The 22288-nt window shown below is 39.9% G+C and overlaps 2 protein-coding genes across 2 annotated transcripts; both read right to left on the reverse strand.

The window, feature by feature from the left end:
• Window positions 1–3399: 3399 nt before the first annotated feature.
• LOC119739437 lies at window positions 3400–6099 on the reverse strand. Its single transcript, XM_038214389.1, has 2 exons — window positions 5882–6099; window positions 3400–5245 (listed from the first exon to the last, which is right to left on the reverse strand). The coding sequence occupies exon 2, from the start codon at window positions 5078–5080 to the stop codon at window positions 3536–3538; it is 1545 nt and encodes a 514-aa protein (XP_038070317.1). The 5' UTR covers window positions 5081–5245; window positions 5882–6099; the 3' UTR covers window positions 3400–3535.
• A 1234-nt stretch (window positions 6100–7333) lies between these two features.
• Window positions 7334–21688, reverse strand: LOC119739106 (eukaryotic translation initiation factor 2-alpha kinase 1-like). Its single transcript, XM_038213937.1, has 12 exons — window positions 21519–21688; window positions 20511–20627; window positions 19262–19450; window positions 18326–18415; window positions 16703–16824; window positions 15089–16287; window positions 14051–14157; window positions 13183–13312; window positions 11677–11771; window positions 10950–11087; window positions 10160–10255; window positions 7334–9115 (listed from the first exon to the last, which is right to left on the reverse strand). The coding sequence occupies exons 1-12, from the start codon at window positions 21651–21653 to the stop codon at window positions 8999–9001; spliced, it is 2535 nt and encodes an 844-aa protein (XP_038069865.1). The 5' UTR covers window positions 21654–21688; the 3' UTR covers window positions 7334–8998.
• Window positions 21689–22288: the final 600 nt, after the last annotated feature.

A 22288-nucleotide genomic window follows, 5' to 3' on the forward strand; every position in this document is an offset into this window, starting at 1 on the left:
ACTGAAAAATTCCAGGCTACGCCACTGGCTAGAACAATTGCAAATAGAAAACAATATCACAGTGAAACTTGAAAAAAAAAGAGTAAGGCCTAGCCCTACAAACAGGGCTGTAGTTGGCTCTCTTTTGCAATTTGTCTTATCACAGCTCTGTTGCTATTGTGATGGCGACAGAGATAAGACAAATTTCAAAACAGAGCCAATTAAAGCTCTGTTTGTAGGGCTAGGAGAGGCCATTTTAAAACATTATGTTGTCAATGTCTGGGCAAACATCATCTTTAAACAACGACAAAATTAAATTCCAGGAGATTACAATCAAATGACAGCATACAGATACACTCATATCAGATGAATATTTGGAAGGTTTTTAATTTTCACCAAGGAAATATATTCACAAAAATAGCCCTGCTTGGTCCAGAGAATTTATGAAAAAACGAAATCCAACGTGAACCCCCCCCCCCCCCGCACTAAAAATAAATGTTTTTTTGGTAAAGTCCCCCCCCCCCCCCCCCCGATCAACTCAATTTTTCCTACTTCATATTAATGGCAACCATGTTGATCAATAAGACAATTTTCAAGCTTTACTCAAACATCTCTTTCAAATATATTTTTTTGTGAGAGGTTCCAAATTGTACTAATTGAACAAGCCCACTGCTTTTTGGGCAGGCAGCCCAGGAATATTTGACTGAACATTCATGAAGGCACAAATTCACAATACTGAAATAAGTCTTAAAAAAGGCAGATGCAATTGCTACTAAACATGAAAATAACTTTACGTATACTTTATACAAATATTTTACATATGTACAATGTAGTAATAAAACGCATTTCTTAACCCAAATACTTCAAAAATATATGAGAAGTATACATGTATACATATACACCTTGGACGGAATGATGTAAATTATGACGGAATGATGAAAATTTTGCTACAAATTTACAGATATCTTCATATTTCGTTGAGTTGCAAAATATTAGATTTACTGTTTTCTACATCACTTTCAAAATGTGAAGTGAGATGGACGGCACAACAATTTGATGCATATGAACTAGATTTGGCCTTTCCATAAATTCTTTTGAAGACTTCTGCATGTCTACAATTATAAGTAATTTGAACACGAATTTTGTTCTGTCCCAATACCACAATTTATAAATTTATACACAAATGTATACATATATATTACACTTTCAAATTATGTAATCTTGTGAAGAGAAGATGAATACTGTCTAAAGAACTTTTGGAGGGAATCAAAAATACAAAAATGCATTAATAGACATGTCAATGATGCCAATATTTGTTAATGGCAAAGTCCTGTTCCTGTGCAATAAAAGAAAATGCACACATGTACATGTATGGTGCTTTACTATGCAGAATGTTACGTGACATACATTTTCTGTATGTTGTCATACAGGTACATATGCATTGCACAATCATGCTTCTAGCATTACACATGTATAGTCGTGTTTCGTAACGTGGCGCACTTCGAAGCTTACCCGACTTTCCTCGTGTAGTGTTGCCAAACCTCTTTGTTGCCAAACCTCAAATTCATGCAGTAAAATACTGGTACTTTTACCTTATTAATGCTTGCTATTTAACCTCTGTGAACAATTTCGGTTTCATAAAATTTAATCCGGAACTCAAAAACGGTGGCGTCCGGAAATTGGGCACAAATTGGCGGGGTGTTCCCTAACGTGGCGCACTTGAATAAATCTTGGAAAATTCCAAATTAATATTTAAGAATTTCTGTAAACTTGATAAATTCTGATAAATAATTATTATCTCTACTTACATACCCAGCCAGATGTTTGTCAGAAAATTATTTTCTTATTTTTCGGGGTATTTTCAAAGGGTTCACTTTGCACTTGAAAATAAAATCAGAAAATAACGCCAAAATAACTTTTTCTTTTAACTTTGTTACGGGTAAATAAACTCGCGATTTATGAACAGGAGTGTTTAGAACTTGATGAAATTTCACTTTCTGTGAAATTTCAGAAAACATTTGCTCTAAGTAGGCGCTACAGGAGAAACATCGAAGTGCGCCACGTTGGGGGCCGCGCCATGTTAGGGTACATCAACAATATACATTGAGTATTTACAAACAATTCAACATAAACATGTACACGAACTAGATTCCCAATTTGTTTTTTCATTGGCTAAACCCTTCAGTAATACATGTACTTTAGTATCTTCTGTAATGTTGATGCAAGGGAACTACATGTACATATATTTACTGTACCATGCATAGCACTGATAATGATATTGTTGTGACTGCACATGATATACATGAAGATGTATTGATTACATGTAACATGCACTTCAAACTGTAGTAATATACTACATGTACATGTTCTATTAACATGAATCATAGGAGTAAGAATAGACAGTTCTGCAACGAACAATCCTGCACAGGGCCTTGATCTATTGACACAGACTAAGAAGTGATGAAAAGAACCTTACACAACACAGTGTACAGCTTACCAGACTATTATGTGGGTCAAGCATTCACTATTTGTTCTGTATTGCAAAGGGGAATTATAAGTACATGTATGCACAGGCACAATGACTAAACAAACAGCGGATCTGGTGCAAATCCGCACGGCTGTTGCTACAACATTACATAGGCACAACAAATCTTCTCCTAAACATTGTCAAATTGGACCGTAGATAGTTTTTGTACAGATCAATCAATAACAAATAATTTAATCAAAATATGAATTTCAAGCAGACACAGGTGAAAAAGACAAGTAAGAGAAAAGCAGGATCAAAATAAAAAAAAAAAACTTGACAAAAGTAGGACTTTGGACATGTTGGAGGACAAAATCAGGGGGAAAAAATAGGACTTTTGCGGGCTTCTGGGGTAGTTTTTGTTGAAACTCAGCCATGTCCACATCATTTTAAGCCTCATTTGGCTTGTTTTGTACTCACAAGACTTGTGCTCCATCCTTAACTACAATTAAGCTCTTGGAAGTACAGTTGCAGTACTTCTGCGCCCAAGCCCTTCATTGTGTGATTTACATATATATGACAGTGTGTAACAGATGAAAAATATTCAGTGAAATTTCAACTTTCGGAGTCGTGGGACAAAAAGTAGGAGAAAGTGGGAATTCCAAGAAAAAGTAGGAAAAGTAGGAGCAAGGTAAAGAGAAACTAAGAAAAAGTAGGAAAAGTAGGAATGTTTGAAAGCCTGAGACTTTGAGAAACAATACACCAGGATTTCAAACTGTGTCTAAAATTTAAATACATGTATGTACTAATGTAAATTAGTAATAAATGGGGTGTGTCAAAGTTTAAAGCAGTCCCAATGTCAAACAAAACACATGAAACAGTACAATCTTTTCAAGCATTTAAAATTCATTGCAGAAGCTCGATCAACTTTTTGTAAGATCTGTTAATTTGAAACAATTAATGGACTTGAATCAGTAAAGTTAATTTCACATAGACAACTTTACAAGACAACTTGAGATTACAGTAGCAAAGAGGACTGACTAAATTTGTATCCCCGTTCTTTAATTTAACTGAAACATACAACGAGTTATTTCAAATGATTCGATAAGTTTGCTGCATAGGGAAATAGATTTTGTGTCCGTTGACACCAGGCAAGAGCTCGGAGGCAATGGCTCCGGCCACCCCACGATCCACCACACCACGGTGCAACGGGTCACCCAGCCGATTGGTGATGGTAAACCCAGGATCGCCTTTCCCTCCTGGGCGATTAGATCCTTTATCCTGGGGGTGTAGCGTCCCTCTTTTCTTCACCTCCACAGGGTTCTTGCTCAGTATCCTAGAGATACCAGCAAGGTTCTTGACTCGCACTTCAACATCTGTCGGACTAACGGCCTTGCCTGCGATCCCATACGTGAAGAAATTCTTGTTTGCAGGGTCCAGCCTCTCAAATCTGTGATCATGAGTGGCCTCTTTTGATTCTTGGTGGCGCATGCTCTGATGTTCTCTGCTGGGAGTGGGCGATACGCGGTGGACGGAACGAATATCATCAAACTGGTAAGTAGCCTGTTTGTTCATTTTAGCCACAGCGCCGATGAACTCATTGTCGTCGTGGATTTGACGCTGGCCAGGAGTTACTTTGACCAACGGTTTCAAGGTGGGAGATTCAACCTGGGCAGGCGCGGTAAACTTCTCGTAGCTTGACCGCACTTTCTCTTGGGTTTTGTTCCTGGAGTGTCTCGTTTTGACTCTGTTTTTGAAGTTGTCCTGCTGTATGAGGTCATTCAGCTTGGACCCCAATGCAGCGACAAGATCATTTGGCGTTTTGTCCCCTGGTTGCAGCAGTGGGGCATGTGGTAAGGGACTAGACTTTTGCGATTTTTGCACTGGGCTGCCCCGCTTCACAGTGTACGTCAATCCAACATCTGGAACTTTAGTCGGGCTTTGTTGAGCTTGATCCTCACTTGGATTGATGGGTCTGGGCGAGTGCATCACCTCAGATGCTGGTTGAAGTCTATTAGGTTTAGCCTCTCTGATCAACGACGATACATAGTCCCCATAGTTGTGAACAGCGCCCAGTGGCCTCTGATGGTTCTTGGGTGAGGCTTGTTGCACCAGAACCTTTTCCAGATGCTCTTTGACCTTTCGGATGTGCTCCTTGAGATTAGCATCCATCGGCCTCTTCACTGGTCCCTTGTTGAAGGTTTTCTTTTTCTGTACACCAGCATAGGCCGATCGGTGCACATACCGGTAGGTCCCAGGTTCGACGCACTGCTTCCACGACAGATCCTTCTCAAATAAGATCAGCTTTTGGGAGCTCTTAATTTTCCCACTGTCTTTCTCTTTTTCCTTTTCGGCGTCCTTCTTTTCTGCGACATGACTGATGTATGTAGCATTTGGAACAGCTGGTCGCCATCCAGTGGAGACCTCTTCCCAACTGTAGCATTTGACCATAGTGTCCAATTTCTCATCTTTTGGACTGCAGTCCAAGAGAATGTCAACCCATTCCCTTTCCTCATTTTGTGATATGAAGTTCTCGTGTAGGTTCTTGGACAGTCCGCCCTGTCCCAGTTTCTTCCCTCCAGGTACATAATCCTTGTGCATGCGGTGTACTGCAGATGGTTCATTGTCACTGGCCATCTCAGAAGACTGCACAAATATTCTCAGAGTTTAGTGGAGGATGCTTTTCAAGGTCTGGAGAACTCGGGGCAACCATGGCAAAGAGACTAGGCAAGTATTATAGACTGGAGTCTATAATTTAATGATGTCTTGCTGACAAGGATCAAGTTCCCAATCTGTGATAATCTGTGACCAAAAAAAAGAGAGAATCAAACAATAATATATCAATGCCAATGACGGAAATTATATAGATCTACCAAATAATATATGCATGTCCCTAAAATATCTTATTATATACTGTACAGAATCCTTGTCATTTGATTGGTCACATCACGTGACATTCATTATTATTGTTCCCATTCACGCCGGGGCTCAAAAAGTCCTATTCGCCCATGGGGAATGGGATTTACTATTCAACAGTTAGGACTGTCCTTGTTGCATGGCACGGTATTTGTGTGCAAACTTTTGAGTGTCATTTAGTCAGTTGTTTATATAGGAACGGGGTCCTAAGCTATATAGCCGATAGGTAAGGTAGCTTGATTGGAATAAACAAATAAATGGTAATAATCCTATCGGCTATAGTGCCAAGTTTAGCTTCTGTGGTTGGAAAGTAAGTTGTGATAATATATTCGCAATATTAAATCGCATTTGCAATGGTGTTTTTGCAATGCCGTAACGATAACACTAACACTACAGTAACACTACAGTTGGAATTTCGTTACGGCTGCCGTACGCGTACCACTTGCACTTGTCCTAAAAAATCATATCATAACTGGTCAATTAAAAGTTCCACGTAATTTCATCGATCATCGATTTCCTCACCTTCATTCAAATTATGTTGTTACAACTTCCTGGTTCTGCTTAAAAGGGACACGTTTATACTAGAACCGTGTCTTGGTTAAATACACTTCCGGATTTTGTTACTGCCTTGATTAAATAATCATGAAATATCCACATTAAAAATTTAACTCGTCGTTCGCGTACGCCTACTGTAATCGATTGCTTTGGCCACTGGTAACGCGCGGACAATTTACCAAACAAGGGTGACCTGACTGGGTACCAGTTAGGCCGCAGGATCAGTTTCAGATCAGCAGGTGCATGCACGATGCATGGATGGTATCGCGGGCCCGATCCATCAACAGCACACGCGTCATGGCAATGGGCTTTTGTTATGTAAATCACTTCACAGACTAATGACCAATCGGCAATCGGCGCCTTGCGGGGGGGGGGGGACGCACTCACAACTTTAGCTAAATAGTTTTGAATGAGACAGAGACTGAACTTCGTCAGCAGAAAAAAAAAAGCTAAAAGAGCACAGGATCCTGCAGGAAAAGCCAACCTTGACCCAATGGCATTAAGCAATGCCATTATGCAAAACGAAAGCTTACCAAATTAGTTATTTCCAAGAACCATTGCGCAGGTTGGAATGATATTCTCAATGAAAATATCAGCAAAGTATCTTTTTGTTCAATTCAAGATAAACAGGTTCAAGCTCCCACATACATCTAATTACTATTATTGTCTCAAGGTTGGAAGGGGTTAGTATAAACCCTGAGAATCAGGTTTGGGGACGGCAACTTATGTTTCCCCTCAGGGGCGCGCGCTTCAGCATGGGAGGGGGCCCTCAGGTGCTTCAGCCCCCCATGAGGTTGTAATTTTTTTTTCCAGTTTTTTTAGTCCCACGGTTTGACCATGGTGATATGAATGTGGCCTATTTTTCAACAAAAATTTCAAAAAATTATTTTTTGAAAAAATTCAAACTTCTACAAAAAATGTGAAAAAAAGTTGTGAGAAGTGCCCCAGGCCAAAATTGGTGCGCCACTGTGTACTGGTACTCATTCACAAAATGCGAACGGCAAGACACGCTCGGCTGATGAACTCTGGGAATCTGGCAAAACGTATTTAAATCTCTGAACTGAGCAGATTTGGACAAAAATCCAACAAACAAAATACACATGTACCAGAAAACGGACGTTTCAACTATTCTTTCGGCAGATGTTTTATTTCTCCACACAGTCAATCGAGGAAACAGTTTGGCATAGAATTCACAATTAAACAGCACATTATCATTATCTGTCTAAAAGACTGCATAGTAAAAGTATGTGTAAAATGTAAATACATGTACAAGCAAACATTACATGTTCAATTCATACATGTACAATTAATAAAGGAATGATTAGATAATCCCACAACTTTCCAAATAAATACATCTTTGGCCATCACCCCCACCAACAAAAAAAATATGTAAATCCTCTTTTGGGTGGTATTTATTATGGGGGGGGGGGGGGAGATACCGTTACATGCAAAACATTCAAAGCCAGTCAAACACACCAAATTCTAGATACCCTTGTACTTATCCATTTGACCATGCTCGGTGACGTAGATTATATCCCGACCAACAAAAATGTTGGATCCTTCCTGTCATATAATTTAACCCATCCCTCCTCAAGAAAAGGATAAAAAGCAGTCACCTCCATGTTACATTGGTCAAAATTCCTACTTCCCCTCCAACATTCCCAAAGACATGGGCCCAATTGCACGGTTCTGTTAACCACAGAATTCTACATTTGGGATCACCATTCTATGCCAACGGAAACATTCTATGCTAACCCTGTAAGCACAGATTCCTAGTTGCGAGTTGTACGCATGCAGATAAGCCAAAATTCCTCACTCAACCGTGATATCTACTAACCATAAGCATGGAATTTTCTGCTACGGTAAGCATGGATTTTTCGCTAAGCCGTGTAATTCGGCCAAGACATTTAAGAGGCAGATGACAGAGAACAGGGTAATTCTGTCTTTTCACGCTCTGCCATTGGGCATGCAGAGCCTCGATCTGGCAACTTTACACAATAAAAATAGCCGATTCAGTGATCTGAACCCCGATACGGTAATCACTGAACCGGCTGTATTTATTGTTGGAAAAATTCAAAGGGCTGAGAAGATGTGTGCAGCATGTGATCCACCATACATCTTGTTATCAAATGTTTATGCAAGTTCATGTGCTGGTGCTACAAGCAAAACATGGTGACCATAAACACAGAATTCTGTCATAAGCTGAGCCATAACATTTGGTATATCACGACATATATATGAGACTTTCTGACAAAATGAGACAGAACTAGGCAGATATCAAAATGATGGTTTGCAGATATTAGGAATGAGAATAAAATTCTCCTCGCAATACTTTTTTTGCACTTCAATCGGACTTTCCACTGACAAGTTATGGCTGTTTAAAGTTCACGTCTATCAACATGTCAAAAAAGTAAAATACTGAGAAGAAGGCCATTAACTTGTCGACTGTTTAGTAGTCGTGAAAATGAAAGATGCCAATTGTTTTTCATTAAAAACACTTTGATTCAGTGATTTTTATACTGTTTCTTTAAAATATATGTAGAAGATATCAAAGATTAGAAATATCAATAAATCTGAAAATTAAAAAAAAACACAACGTTTTTTTGACATATTTGACAACTATATACGGCCTGCGCCCAGATCCATCTCATTTTGCCCGAATGCCTTACCTATCATATACATGTAAAAGGTTTTTTTTATCCATATCTGGTGTATGACACAAGATACACAAGAGAACTCATATTTTTTGTATTCTGATATCTTCCCTATATCCAGTGCAAATCTGAGAAGAATATATATATTTCAGGAAAAAAAATGCTGTTTAAAAGAAGTTAACAACAAATTCTTTTGTTTTCTTCTCAAGCATCTTGGCAATACTGACACTCTGTGAGACCATCTGTCAAAATAAAGTTGGTGGTATTTCTGCAAAATAAAAAGTATAAATAATGGGTAAATATTGCCACAGAAACAAAAGCTCTTTCCTTCCAGAAAGTACTAGAGATGGTCTATATTGCCATGGAAACCATCCTATTTCTTCACCAAGATAAGGCTCTTGAGATGAGGTTAGTTGCCATGGAAACTACCTCAGGACAATGTCTTCTCGTATTCGGCAAGTTTCCGCTTTAGCATCTTGATCTCTGCATCCTTTTCAGACAGCTTGGCATCCTTCTCAGAAAGCTTGGCACCTAAGTCCTTGATGATCTGATTGACAAAGACCAAAAGTTTGTAAGTGATGTAATATTAATATTGGATAATGCACAATATATTTTACCTGATATATAGGTAAAGGTCTTGTTTTCAGAATTAGTACTTTGGGCTGCACCATGTCTTACTGTATTTCTTATGGTCTGATTATGCTTACTTTAATTCCTCCTCCTTTTGTATTTCACAAAAAATTGCAGATTGTAGGTGGGGCTACCGCTGTCCAGTTTTGATCTATGCATGTGCATTCAATATCCAACATGTTACATATCTGTATCTGTATCTGTATGGCTACGTTGCAGAAACCTATTCAGGCATTAGCGTAACGGAGTACTGAGGTACTCAAGGCACTGGGAAGTATGTCTTATTATTAACTTATTATTAATTTTTTTCTTGGATACTGTAATTTCATTGGTCCAAAGCAGTCACATGTCAAGTTTACGAAAAGGAATGTGACATCATTCCATTCACTACTGCTTTACATATAATGTGCATCACAGTGGTGCAGTGTATGATTCAGCATGTCAGGTTGTGGGGTGTGTTCTCTGAGTCCGCAGAAAAGCTTGAATACACTAAAGGTTTCTCTGGCTGGCAATGTTAACAAGGCCAGCCCAGCAGTCAAATAAATCAAGTTACTGTTTTGAACAGTTGAGTGCTCCCTGCCTTCATAAAGCAGGATTGACTGGCTGTGATTGTTATGAAACCTGATATTGCTTTGCTTTGGCTGTAGGAGTTGATAAGCCAGCTGTGCCTACCAGTCACCTGATTTTGTCTGTTGGCGGAATTTGACTGTCACAGTGCCTACATTATGATCTGACTGTTGGTGACTAGCCTGTGTAAAAGGTATATCGAAGGGGAAGAGGATTGAAGTTTTGACTGTTTTTGACTGATCAAATAAAAGGAGGGTTGTTGCCCACCAAAAAGTCCACCATGTGTGCATTTGCGTACGACTCACGTGTCTGGAACATACAGTATGGTAGGGCCTAATGAATTGGTCTATTGTTAACTGTTGCAGGGAGGATGACATCTGCACAGGCAGCTTACCTCATCCTTGGACGGGAAGAGTGGTCCCTTGAGGACCTCCTCTGCATTTGGCCTTTGGCCGCTATCGCAGTGGGTCAACTGGCCAATGGTCTTATACTGGTCAAAGAAAAACAAAACAAATTCTCAGGTTTGAGTTCAACATTTCAAATTGGTAGGAGTGACTTAGATGTAGTTCCCTGAACTGAGGCCCCGAGCCCAACATCTTTCCCAAATAGACCTTATGCATTAGGGCAGAGTAGAGGGCAATGGTTTTCTCTCGCTGAGGACAGGCATGAGAAAACCTTTTGTGAATGCATTGTAACCTTAACAAAGAACACCCTCTAAGTCACCTGCAATATGCGGTAAATCTGCTTTCTGACAAATAAGGTTTGCCACGATGTTCCCCCTTTAAACCTTTCATTAAAGGTTTACTGACCTGACAACTCCCCATTTTATAACTTGCTTCGTTTCTTCTGTAGTAGGGTCAGGGAACCAGACTACAAAAACATCATTTTTTTCTTGGTTTTTCCCAGCATCCATGAACACAAAACTTTAAACAGGTCAGTGTAACAACATTTGCTATAAAATACTAACCCCAAATCCATCCATATCTGAAAACTGCAGCAAAAGCAAATGTTGTATACTGCTTTAAGTTGCATAAATTTACATAATTCCAAATGGCTATCTATTTGTAAACATTTACTGCCCGGTGATATGCCGCTTTCGGGTTTGACTTTCCGTTACCCTCCTTCTGTAAATAGGTCTAAAGCATGTCAGATGTTTGAAGTTATATCTTGGGTGCTCAACTCACCTGATCCGGCCATCTCTTTTCAATCTCAGACGGTATTTTCCTTGCACGGACCTGGCCAATGACGCCAGCTCGCTCCATTTGGGTTTTATAGGGGTGGAACATCTCAAAGAGGATAATACCAGAGCTGTACATATCAGACTGGCAGTGGAAAAGGGTTAAAAACATGCGACTTCATTAAATTTATACAGGGTGAATAAAAACAAAGATGGGTACCCAATGTCAAAAAAATATTTAAAATAAATTTTTTTCTAAAGACGGGGTTGAAAACAGTTCATCATGGGAAATCCATGTTTGTAAGCTGTCATCTGGTGTAAATGGGGGGGTTGGGGGGGGGGGTTGTTATATATCCCCCCCCCCCCCCCCCCACTTCTTGACTAGGGGGGATGGGCTATTGAATCATCCCCCCACTTTTTCATGATGAGAAAAAAAATGCGGGTTTCAAGGTATTGTTTTAACATCCCAACAATAAAAATGTATTCAATAGCACTGAAAAGTGGATAAACAAAGCGCAAAAGCTTAAAAAATGCGCCGGTTTGATATACATCTATATCCTGAAAAGCGCCCTTAGTGTAATGTGGTGTGCAGCCCCCCCCCCCCTTGAAATTTCCTTATTTCCCTGGGTAATTTTTAGATTTTGATCATCCCCAATCCCCCCACTCGCCAACACAGATTTACGCCAATGGTTTATATACCAATAACCAATTAACTTTAATACAATGGAACACACCTTGCAATCATAGTTGGATCCTTTCATTTGTTCTGGTGAGGCATAGGGCATTGTACCTACTTTTGCTGTATGTGGTTTAGCTTCACATCTCTCTGCTGAAGAAATCCAAGAAAAAATAACATTTTTGCATGCATAAATGTTAATTACCATTTTCCTGAGCTCAATGATGCTGAACTGGAGAATATTGTGGACAATAAATATGCCTCCTGTACTTACAAAAAAATTGTCCACAATGCGGTATAAACTCTTAGGAGTTATTGCATTGCAAACGAAATGAACTTTTTCTGAGGTTGAGCAATAATATTCTTCTGGTGAGCTGGACAAGTTTCTCCGAAGATTTTATGACAGCGATGTGCATACTGCAACGGGAAAATTCGGCAACTGAATATGTATAGGTAGAGCTATCCCGCAACGCCAATGAATGGTCTTAATCTAACACACAGTGTAGTTAAGATGCATAAAAAGACTTCCAGAGACAGAGATGAAACTGGCATACTGAAAAAAAATCAGAAAATAGACGGGACAAAATATGTGTCTGAAATCTGGGCCACGCTGCAGTTACATGTACACACATAATACACTTCATGCCCAATTTCCGGACATCTCCTCCTGTAAAGTTTACAATGAGAAAAATGTTCAGTGTTTTCATAAAAATTAAAAAGCCTGAATTATGGTAAGAGTAACAGACTCATCAACAGAGCAGTTCACTTCTTACTTGAGAAAGTCGAGGAAAAAGTCTGAAAGACAATTCCTGACACCATTCGATCATGTCCATGATTCAACCAAACTCAACTTGTCTTTTTCTTCCAACAACTGCCAGTGAAATGCTCTCTTTGCCATCCTCAAGAAAATCATCTCCATTTTTAAAGCATTGCATTTTGTACAACTAAATGTGAAACCTCCTAAAATCGCACATGTTGGATTTTATCCATCGGATCGTTCATGTGGCTACCGTACCTGTAAGTACCCGGCCATGTGCTAGCGGGCCGCGCGGTGTGTACGTTGCATATTATCGTGTGCTGTGTACGCACGCACCAGGGATTTGTCCATGTCACAGGTCAATGTTTAACCTTTTATCCAGGATTCCGATCAGTGTAGACCTCAGTGTTTCTACCGTAGAAACACCCATTTACGACTGGTGAAAGAGATTAAAACTACACACACGATAATTTGTACTTGCCAATTTCATCGACTTTTTCATCAACTTTTCTTCAAAATTATCATGTAAATAAACATAGTATGGAAAAATCGTCAAAAAATCAAACTTTGTGTGACGAATTGTTACAAAATCGGAAATTTCGTTGGAAAAGTCAGTTTGTTTTCCAATTATAATTAAGAAAGTAACATCTCTGCAGAGAATAGCCATTCTGAGTCAACTGAATAGAATTTTTGGGACCAGCTTTATAAGGCTTGTTTTACTTCAACTTTTGCATCAAAAATGCATCAATTCTTATTTATGCAATATACATTTCCTGGGGAAATGACTGAAATAGATGTGATACAAACCCCGGACTCCATTAGGAATATCAGGATCTGATGTCATGGTCTCTAACACAAAATCCTCCGTGGCCAGACCAAAGTCACCAATCAGGACTTGCAGGTCCACACTGGATTCCTCCAAGAAGATATTCTCTGGCTGAAAGAGGACACACACATAATGATATCAACTGTAACTGATAGCTCAATTGGATAACAATAAAAAAGTTTTAAAAATTGTTGTGCTCCATTCAGAAATCACAATATGACCAAAGCATTGGAAAGTTAACATACTTAGGCCAAAACCCATGTCACAAAAGTGTATTTGAAAGTCTTGGGCTGCTGTTGTACACTAACTCTGCGGCCGATTTCACGAAACAGTGCGTAAATTACGCCATGCGTAGAGCTTGTGCAACAAATATACTGCGCAGCTGCGCAAATAACTTCGTGTAGCTGCGCAAGTTTTTAAATTAATCTAATCATCTTGGACGAGGATAATAACTGCATTTACGACGGCAGTTTGTTTATGATTTTGTTTGTTCACGAAACACTCGCTGAATTGCCTCCATCTGCCATTTTAAAAATATTTTGTCCGACTTTCTTCGGAATCGTGCGGCAACTGTAATAAAAACTCTGTCAAAATTGAAATAGCAATTCTTTTACTTCAAACGTGGCGGCGCGTTATCATGTATCAAGCCATAACCACGTCTAGTCCCGAGACTACGGCGCACCAAGAAAATGGTGCTTACCGTCCAAACAAGTAATGTGTTACTTGATCTAAATACACACTTTGTAATCATTTTTACTAGTGTCATATCACCTGTTACATATAATACACAGCTGAAATGAACAATTTTCAAGCAATTCAAGATTGGCGGTACAGTGGCTGTCTCCTTACCTTGAGGTCCCTGTGTATGAGACCCTGGGAGTGGATGTAATGCATACCATCCAGTATCTGCTTGAAGATGTGCATGTTGTCATCTATGCTCACAACATCTAAGAAGTCTAAGAGACGAGAAATAAAAAATGCATTCAACAGAAAGCAACAAAGGTAAAAAGTTCTTGCGTACTGGTGCATTTAGCAGGCAACTCAAGTCCCCGTGCCTTATTGCATCTTGTTGCATTTAGCAGTTTTTGGGGAAAATCCCATTCAAAGATGATCACCGATAAAAGTAGTCGTGCGGCTCATCGCCAAATTTTTAAAAATTAAACCTACTCTCCATTGGAAAGTAGAGCAATTTTAGGACCCAATTTCATCAAAATTTCACAGAAACAAAAGCTCTCACTACATTTTGTGCACGGTTTCCACCCATCTGTTTTTACAAACTGTGAATTCAAGTTCATGGTCCACAGAATGCTCTAAGAGCATAGAAATTGAGGGCATACAAATTGTGATTTGGCCCGCGTACAGGTCTGCATCCTCAGAGTATGGACTCAAGTACCCCCTCAACGGTGAACAAGAGAGAGTGAAGGACATTTACATGTAAGCACAAGGTTGCACACTCCATACCCAACATGTTTGTTTTACATTCCCTAATGTGGACATTCCTTTGTTTTCGTGTAGTTTAGAAAACCAGTGAAAATAATCATTTTACTCACACTGTGAAAACTCTTTCAACCCAATTTTTTTTCCAAGAATCCCTTTAGATCAACCTAACCCCAAAATACCTCTAAACCTGTTTTCCAGAGAGGGGAAAACCTTCCACACAACGTCACTGCTATCTGGTTTATGTGGACATCTTTTGTCCGGAAGTCCACACAGTGAATGTAATGCTTGTACATTTGTACACAAGTATGTGTGTATGCATGATATGTCCTTCACGCACTCTAAAGGTCCCCAAACAAAGAAAAACACAAAACTTATTACGCATTCTTATTTGCACTTCAGATGCTTAGTGAGAAGAACAAGAACATGAACAGTCTTTAAGGTTCTTACCCTTGACATTGTCTGTCTTGGTATTCCGATCTCGGAGCCAGTGTGACAGGGTGTTGGAGCACAGCTGCATCTGGATGTACAGATTCCATGTGGACACAGGGAAGGCGTTGACGCTGGGTACCAGACTCACAGTCTGGGGCTTGTCCGGTATGCCATCCTGGCTCTTGGATCTGTGTCGTCGCCTCTGCCTGGGAGCTTTTGGTTTGGACGTATTGTCTGGCGTGCCATCTAGACTGACGATTTTACACTTAGATTGGATCTTGTGACCAGCTGGCTGCAGTTTGCTCCGTGGAGAGCCTATGCTGGGCAGCATGGATCCGAATGCACCGTGCATCACATCCCTGGGAAGCAACCAAGAGTTTTTGTTTTGGTCTGCCGCAAACTTACTCCGAGTGGCAGAGGCTACTTTGAGTGAACTGTTCATGGGATTTTTTGAGGCTTCAATGACAGGCACATCTAGTTCCTTATCCTTGACCCTCACAGTATCCTTTTTATTGAAGTCTAGGACATCATTTGGGTTTTCCCCAAGACTGTTTTCAGAGGATATCTGAATATCAGAGTACTCGTCTTCGTCAAGGTTTGCATTCTTCGAATCCTGGTCTTGGAACTGTATGTCAGATTCAGAGAAGCTGTCCTGCTCGAACAAGTTCGTCTCTACTTCAGTCGTCCTTGACTCCGAATGAAAAGAATGCTGCCTTGTTGAGACTGACTGGGAGCAAAAAGTCTCCTGGAACAAGTCCTTGCAAGTCTGATGAGACGGGTCTAGATGAAGGTTAGAGGTCTGAGTCTCTGATGTTGACACTGTGACCATCGAAGACCACGCACTGACGGACAATTCTGATGTAGCTGTGAAATCTGTTGAGTTCTGCGTTGAGGCTCTTTCAGTTTCCGTTCTTAAATTTGAAGGTGACTCACTCTCGAAAGACTGAGAATGATGAGATGCGTCCCCAGAGCAATGCACCCTGGGAGTTGTCGGTGAGGCAACGAGAGTACTGGTTAAATCACTAGGACTACGACTAAGCCGGCTGGGGCTACTAGCCACGGAATCCGTATGGGGATATTGTAAGTACTGGCTTAAATGGGACACTTTGTCATTGTATTTCCAGATGCGAGGTGACAGTTCGCCTTGGTTACCAATGTCCTCAATCTTAACTTTATTGTCAATTGTTGAACTTTCTTGCTCGCTGGAACTTCTTGGGCTAAAAGATGAAGAACAAAATGAAAACAGAAAATCAAACAACTTGATTGAAATGGTAAAACCACATGATAACACTAAATGCAGGTCGACAAGTTTTGCCCTTTTCACTCTGAAATTTTGTCCAGGGCAATAAGATTTTGAGCACTTTCGTTGAACGAAAGTGCTCAAAATCTTATTGCCTGCCTCCCATCAGAATTTGAGTGACGAGTGATGAGCCAGTTAAGTGCTGGAAAGGTACCTACAGCTAAGAAAGCCACATTAGACTGGGCTTGGTCCAGTAATGTGCTTCAAATGAAAAAAATGCACAAATGACAAATGATCTACCTACCTTTAATTTCTACTGTACCAGCTTATTTTTAGTGTATTTGTCAGACACACAAACGGACTAGACTACAACACTGCCTAGCACTATTTACCTTTCACCGGATGAGCTGTGTTTATGATTAGAGCTTGCTTGCTCAGCTTCGATCCAGGACGTGTTATAGCCAACTACGTTGGCATGCTTGAGACTAGCTAGGAGCTGAACTTCCTTCACAAGCTGATAGAATATGTGAAGATAAAGGTGGAAACATCTTTATCATTTAACGAAAAAAACTTCTAAATGTATTTACAAATTTACCAAAACATTTATACGAAACCCAAATTATAAAAAAAGGAACCCATGTTTGAGCATACATAGCACAAATAATCAACATTGTTTTCCAACCTATTTAGTTTACAAAAAACCTTAGAAGCACCGCAATGCTTGATTACATTGAGGGTACACCGTACACGTAGGTAAGTTTTTACTTTTCAATGACTGCCTGCTGTTTATTATGTCAATCATTGTTGATTTATCATGTCAACTACAGCCGGTCAGCAGATGGCTTAATGTTTAAATGTTTAATCCGTCATTCATAAATACCTGAGATAGTTTACCCATTCCTATTGGTCAAGAGCACGTCATGTGGGTGGTTTTAAACCGCCAATAAAAACACGGCTGCGTTCTGCGCTACATTGCGCAGTACGTGCACCAATTTCCAAACAAGGAGATTTTTAGCACTACTAGCGTGAGCACCTAGATATGGCTGGAGAGGTGTTACACAAAACCTGAAGTAAATTTGTTGAACAAAATCATTAGAAATCTGTGAATCTGTGACTTGTTCTGACTTCTTGACCGAAAAGTATATTTATGAATGGGAATAAATTATGTGCTTGGCCGGATTTAAACTAGTACATTTACAAGTACATTACTTTTAATTGTCATTCATAAATACCAGACAGTTTAGCAAGTCCTATTGGTCGAGAGCCCGTCACGTGGCCGGTCTTAAACGGATGATAAAGACATGGCTAGCTGGTCTTAAACACTTTTCCAGTGTCACAATACAATGTGGACTCCTAAGAATCCAGTGCCTCTTATCGTTTCATTGGTTGAACGTTCACAATCCTCACGTAGGTATGCGCAACACTACCAGGGAGTCAGAATTTTATAGTTCTAAATTCAAACGGCAACGCGCCAGGTGCGTTCTGCGCGACATCGCGCAGAACAATCTCCATAAAAGGGTTGTTTACATCTTACTCGCCAGCTGAACACTCCATTATTTTGCAAGAGGGATGTTTCAAAAAGCATAAAGTGAATTTGTTGAACAAAATCGGGAAGTTTTGAACGAATTATATGATTTTTTTTTACCGAAAAGGTATTTATGAATGGGAATAAATATGTGCTCCGTCGATATTTATCACTCTGTTTAAGACCACTTAGAGTCTGGGTGCTGATAATTACCCTCGCCTCCGGCTCGGGTAATTATCAGCACCCAGGCTCTAAGTGGTCTTAAATAGAGTGATAAAAACCTCCAGAGCACACATTTATTCCCTTATTATCCACATCCAGGCCCCTACATAAACGTACTTGTTTAAAACTAGCCAAGCACAATTATTTAAAGTATTTGCTAAACGAATCCAAAATTGAATGCAAAGTCACATCCTTAGTAAATGACTGGAGTCCTTCTCATCATATGAATTCACCTTAATACTTTGTGAGGGATGAAAGCCTTGCTTACCTTGAGTGACTTCTCAATATTTGTCGGTTTCAATTTGATCTTCTTGATTGCATACAAACGCTGGTCCAGCTTGCTGCGAACCTGTGGACAATTCAAAATGTTGGCATGAATGATTCAGAATGAATATGTGACGTGTCATCACAAACTGAGCTTTAAGTCGGACTTTGCAAGAATTGGGATATTTGTTTTTTTGGATTTAGCAGAACAAAAGCTTTCCAATGGTATATGATGTTTAGGGGTACTGAGTTCAGTAATGGAAATATAGACCACCAACTTACTTGAAGTTGTAAAACTGATTCTCAAGAAAATGGCATTTAAAAATCCTGCAGTTGTGTTACAGTGAATGAACAGTTGGAGAAAACAAATCACATAGGGATGTGTGTGAATTGTTTTCGGTTTTGAAAGAATGCACACCTTTTTTTGTGATCAGTGGACAGTACTTTAAAACGTTGGTTGTGTTTAAAATTCCGTAACTTGAAAAGTACATATGTGATTTGAATGATTCTTGTACTAAAAGCAAGCTTATGAATTGGGCTTTCATATCCTAGAGTTTCAAAATGCTACATGCAGAACTTCAATAAAACAATGGTCCCGACATTTAGGTTTCCTTTTTTTTTTACTCACCCTGTAGATCCTACTTTACTGTAAGTTATTCACGCATATGGTCGCATGCAGGATTCACAGCATGATAGAACAAAGTGTATAAAGACTCTTTTTTAGAATACTGGACTAATGAACACATTTTGGGATAGCACAAAAGCTTAAATAACATTTGTAGAAAGAAGAAAGCTCGGCTCACAGACCGGCCTCCCCCCTGGCCATAGTCATAGTGATCTCATCATAGGTATATTGGTATGTTGCAAAAGCGCCCTCGCAGGGTTGTGTACAAACCCAATACAGCAGCACTTCACACAAGACACAGGACCCGTTTCGCACCTTGTACACTTTGCCAAAGCCCCCTTTGCCCAGCAAACAAAGCTCCTTGAATTCCCTCTGATACCGCGTGGTGCGGGAGTAGATGATCTCCTCCTGTGTCATCCTGGGTAAGCGAAGCAAGGGACTCTGCATCTGGAGGAAAACCGTCGTCCTCTCCTGTTCCGTGCTCGGCAGTGAAAGCAGGCGAGGCTGTGTGAGGAGTGAACAAAATTAAGAAGAGGCAAACCTAGAAAAAGTGGGGACTAGAGTGCCCAAAATTCTATTCAAAGTGTTCAGATTGGCTATTCACTTTGAAGTCTTATATTATCCTGCATCTGGTGTGCAAAATTGGCTGGATTTAGCCCATTCATTGGCATAACAGGGTTATCCTATACAAAAGAACTGCCCGGGTCAGAAATGTGTCGGGGAGTTAGTTAGTCAGTCAGAGAATGAGTCAGGCAGTGAGAGAGGTACACAGAGGAAACTACACTGGTTGTCTGGGATGAGCAAAAGCCAAATGTTAAATCTAACACCAAATGCTTTTTAGCTGGGAACTTAAAGGGAATATACATCATTTGCTTTTGCTGTAATTTTCAGAAATGGATGGAATTGGGGGGTTGGAAATATAAAGCAAATATAGTTACACTGACTTTTTGGAGGTTTTGGGTTCGAAAATGCTATAAAAACCAAGAAAAACGATCATTTTCCTGTAGTCTGGTTCCCCGACTCCATATAAGAAGAAACAGAGCAGTTTACATACATTGGGGAATTGTAAGGTCAGGGAACCAGTCTAGCTGGCTCGTACCCGTTCATAGGTTTGTAATCGATTGCAAACAAGTGCAATGGTCAATTGGGGCCAGTATTTGAAAAAAGCCAGTTGTTTCCAACGCTGATCGGCCGATCAGCGTTGGAAATTGATACAAAAATACCACTTTTCTTGAAAATGACAGTATACCAGGTGCCATAATTTTACAGGATGCTTTAGACTGTCATTTACCAACATCCTATTAAGGTATTTCGCAAAAACATGGTAGTTTTATTTTTGGATGTTTGCAAATGTTGTATATTCCCTTTAACACAACTTTACCAATAGAAAATTAATGAGAAGGACAGAAAAGGAAAACAAGTGGAAATGTGTCTTCCTAGTTTTAATTTGTGTGTAGTAAAACGGAACCAATGCTGGACAACTTTAAAAATCAGGTTTGGTTAATTAGAACTGTGAACATTTGAAACAGCCAGGAAAACCTTAAGTTTCGCCCGTTGCACTTACCTCCGTGTCTGCCTCTTGTAGGTGTTGTAATGTAGCATGCATAATCTGTCTGAAGACCCTAGTATAGGCAGCTTGCATTTCACTGAATGTATCTATCACATCCTGGGACGGTAAAAGCTGGAAGAGGGATGGGGAGAAACAAACCTTCAGCTGAATATTTTCCACTTAACATTTTGTTGAACTACTGATAGAACTGTCACAAACTAAACCATTTCCTCTCCCATAGCTTTTGTACAGGCTAGTCACCAACTGGCAGAACCTCTATGGATTGCCTGATGGGCCACATTGGCTTGAGACAAATGATTACTTTACAACTTTACTATAATACCAGATTGGAAGATATATCAGTGAAGGTATATCTTGCACTAAACTGTATATCTCGCATTATATAAATAACATACAGTTCCTTGTCATTTGATTGGTGGAACTCACATCACGTGACATTCGTTATTGCTCCCATTCATGCCGGGGCTCAAAAAGTCCCATTCACCCATGGGGAATGGGAAAAACTATTCAACAGTTAGGATCATCCTTGTTCCATGACGCGGTATTTGTGTGCAAATGCATGCTGGTGTGCGCGATCAGCATTGCTCGTAACGCGTATTGTTCCAAAGAGCCAGCGCTACAGAGTGGGATTCAAACATGTTCGTGAAGGGGTGGTTTGGAAGAGAGAAATACATTTCCACTAATTTTGTAGTGAAATAAAAGTTTAAATATCTCAAATGACAAGAATCTATATGTCAGTTATATGAAACAAATATTGAGTGGCTTTAAATAGTGAAATGGGAGAAATATTATCGCTCGCTAAAATGTGGACTTTTCTAGATCACTCGGCTTCGCCGCGTGAAATGGAAAAGTCCAGATTTTACCTTGCGATAATATTCCTCCCATTCCACTCTGAGCCTCTCAATATTTGTATACTATCTCTGCACTACATTTGGGACAAAATCCCCCTCTGTCGTGCAAACTGTCCTATGCTGCATCTAACTGCAGGGTGGCAATCCTTACCTTCAGTTTGTTCATCTTCTGGCAGAACAAGTGGAACATCTTGTCTCGTTTCTTGGAGTCTTTCTCGTATGCGGAGCAGACTTGATGCAGTAGGGACAGCAGCATCCCAGAATGCACCATGCTCTTGGGGTCCATCAGGGCCCCAACCTTGGCATCCGTGGCCTGTAGCTCATCCTATGTGGAAGAAAAATTTAAAACAGTATTTATTGGTTAAGCAAGCTGGAAATTATATCTGAAGCTGCGGCCCAACTGTAAACCTGCTGTAGCCTATAATAAGTAATGTACATGATGTAAAAGTCTTTTCTTAGGCCTATAAGGCACAACTATACTCACGTGGTCATGTCTGACAATTGAAATAAAGGATTCCTATTTGTTGAACATCAGTTGGTGTATGGAGCTTTTAATAGCTCTATGGCTGGTGCATGTGGAACATCCAATTTGTGCGCAGTGGTACAGCTAGTGCCACCCCAAATGCGAAATGAGTGCCCTCGATACTAGTGTTTTCAGTATAAACATCTGGATTTTGACTCTAGTGACCCAATTTTCCACGCTGTGCAATAAACTGGTAGCAGGTCAGTGAGACCTACTAACGTGTCACAACACAAGGCCATGAAACTCAGGTACATGTTGTCACATCCCAACTTTAATGCAAACCAGACATCGTGCAATTACTCTTTGCAAACAATGAGCCAATTATCAGCTAACAATGATGCCCTCTAGAAACACAAACAAATTTCAATTTTTTTTTTCATGTGTTTGTAAAGTTTTCA

Source organism: Patiria miniata, unplaced genomic scaffold, assembly GCF_015706575.1.
Source record: "Patiria miniata isolate m_02_andy unplaced genomic scaffold, ASM1570657v1 HiC_scaffold_30, whole genome shotgun sequence".
In the NCBI taxonomy this organism is placed as follows: Eukaryota; Metazoa; Echinodermata; class Asteroidea; order Valvatida; family Asterinidae; genus Patiria; species Patiria miniata.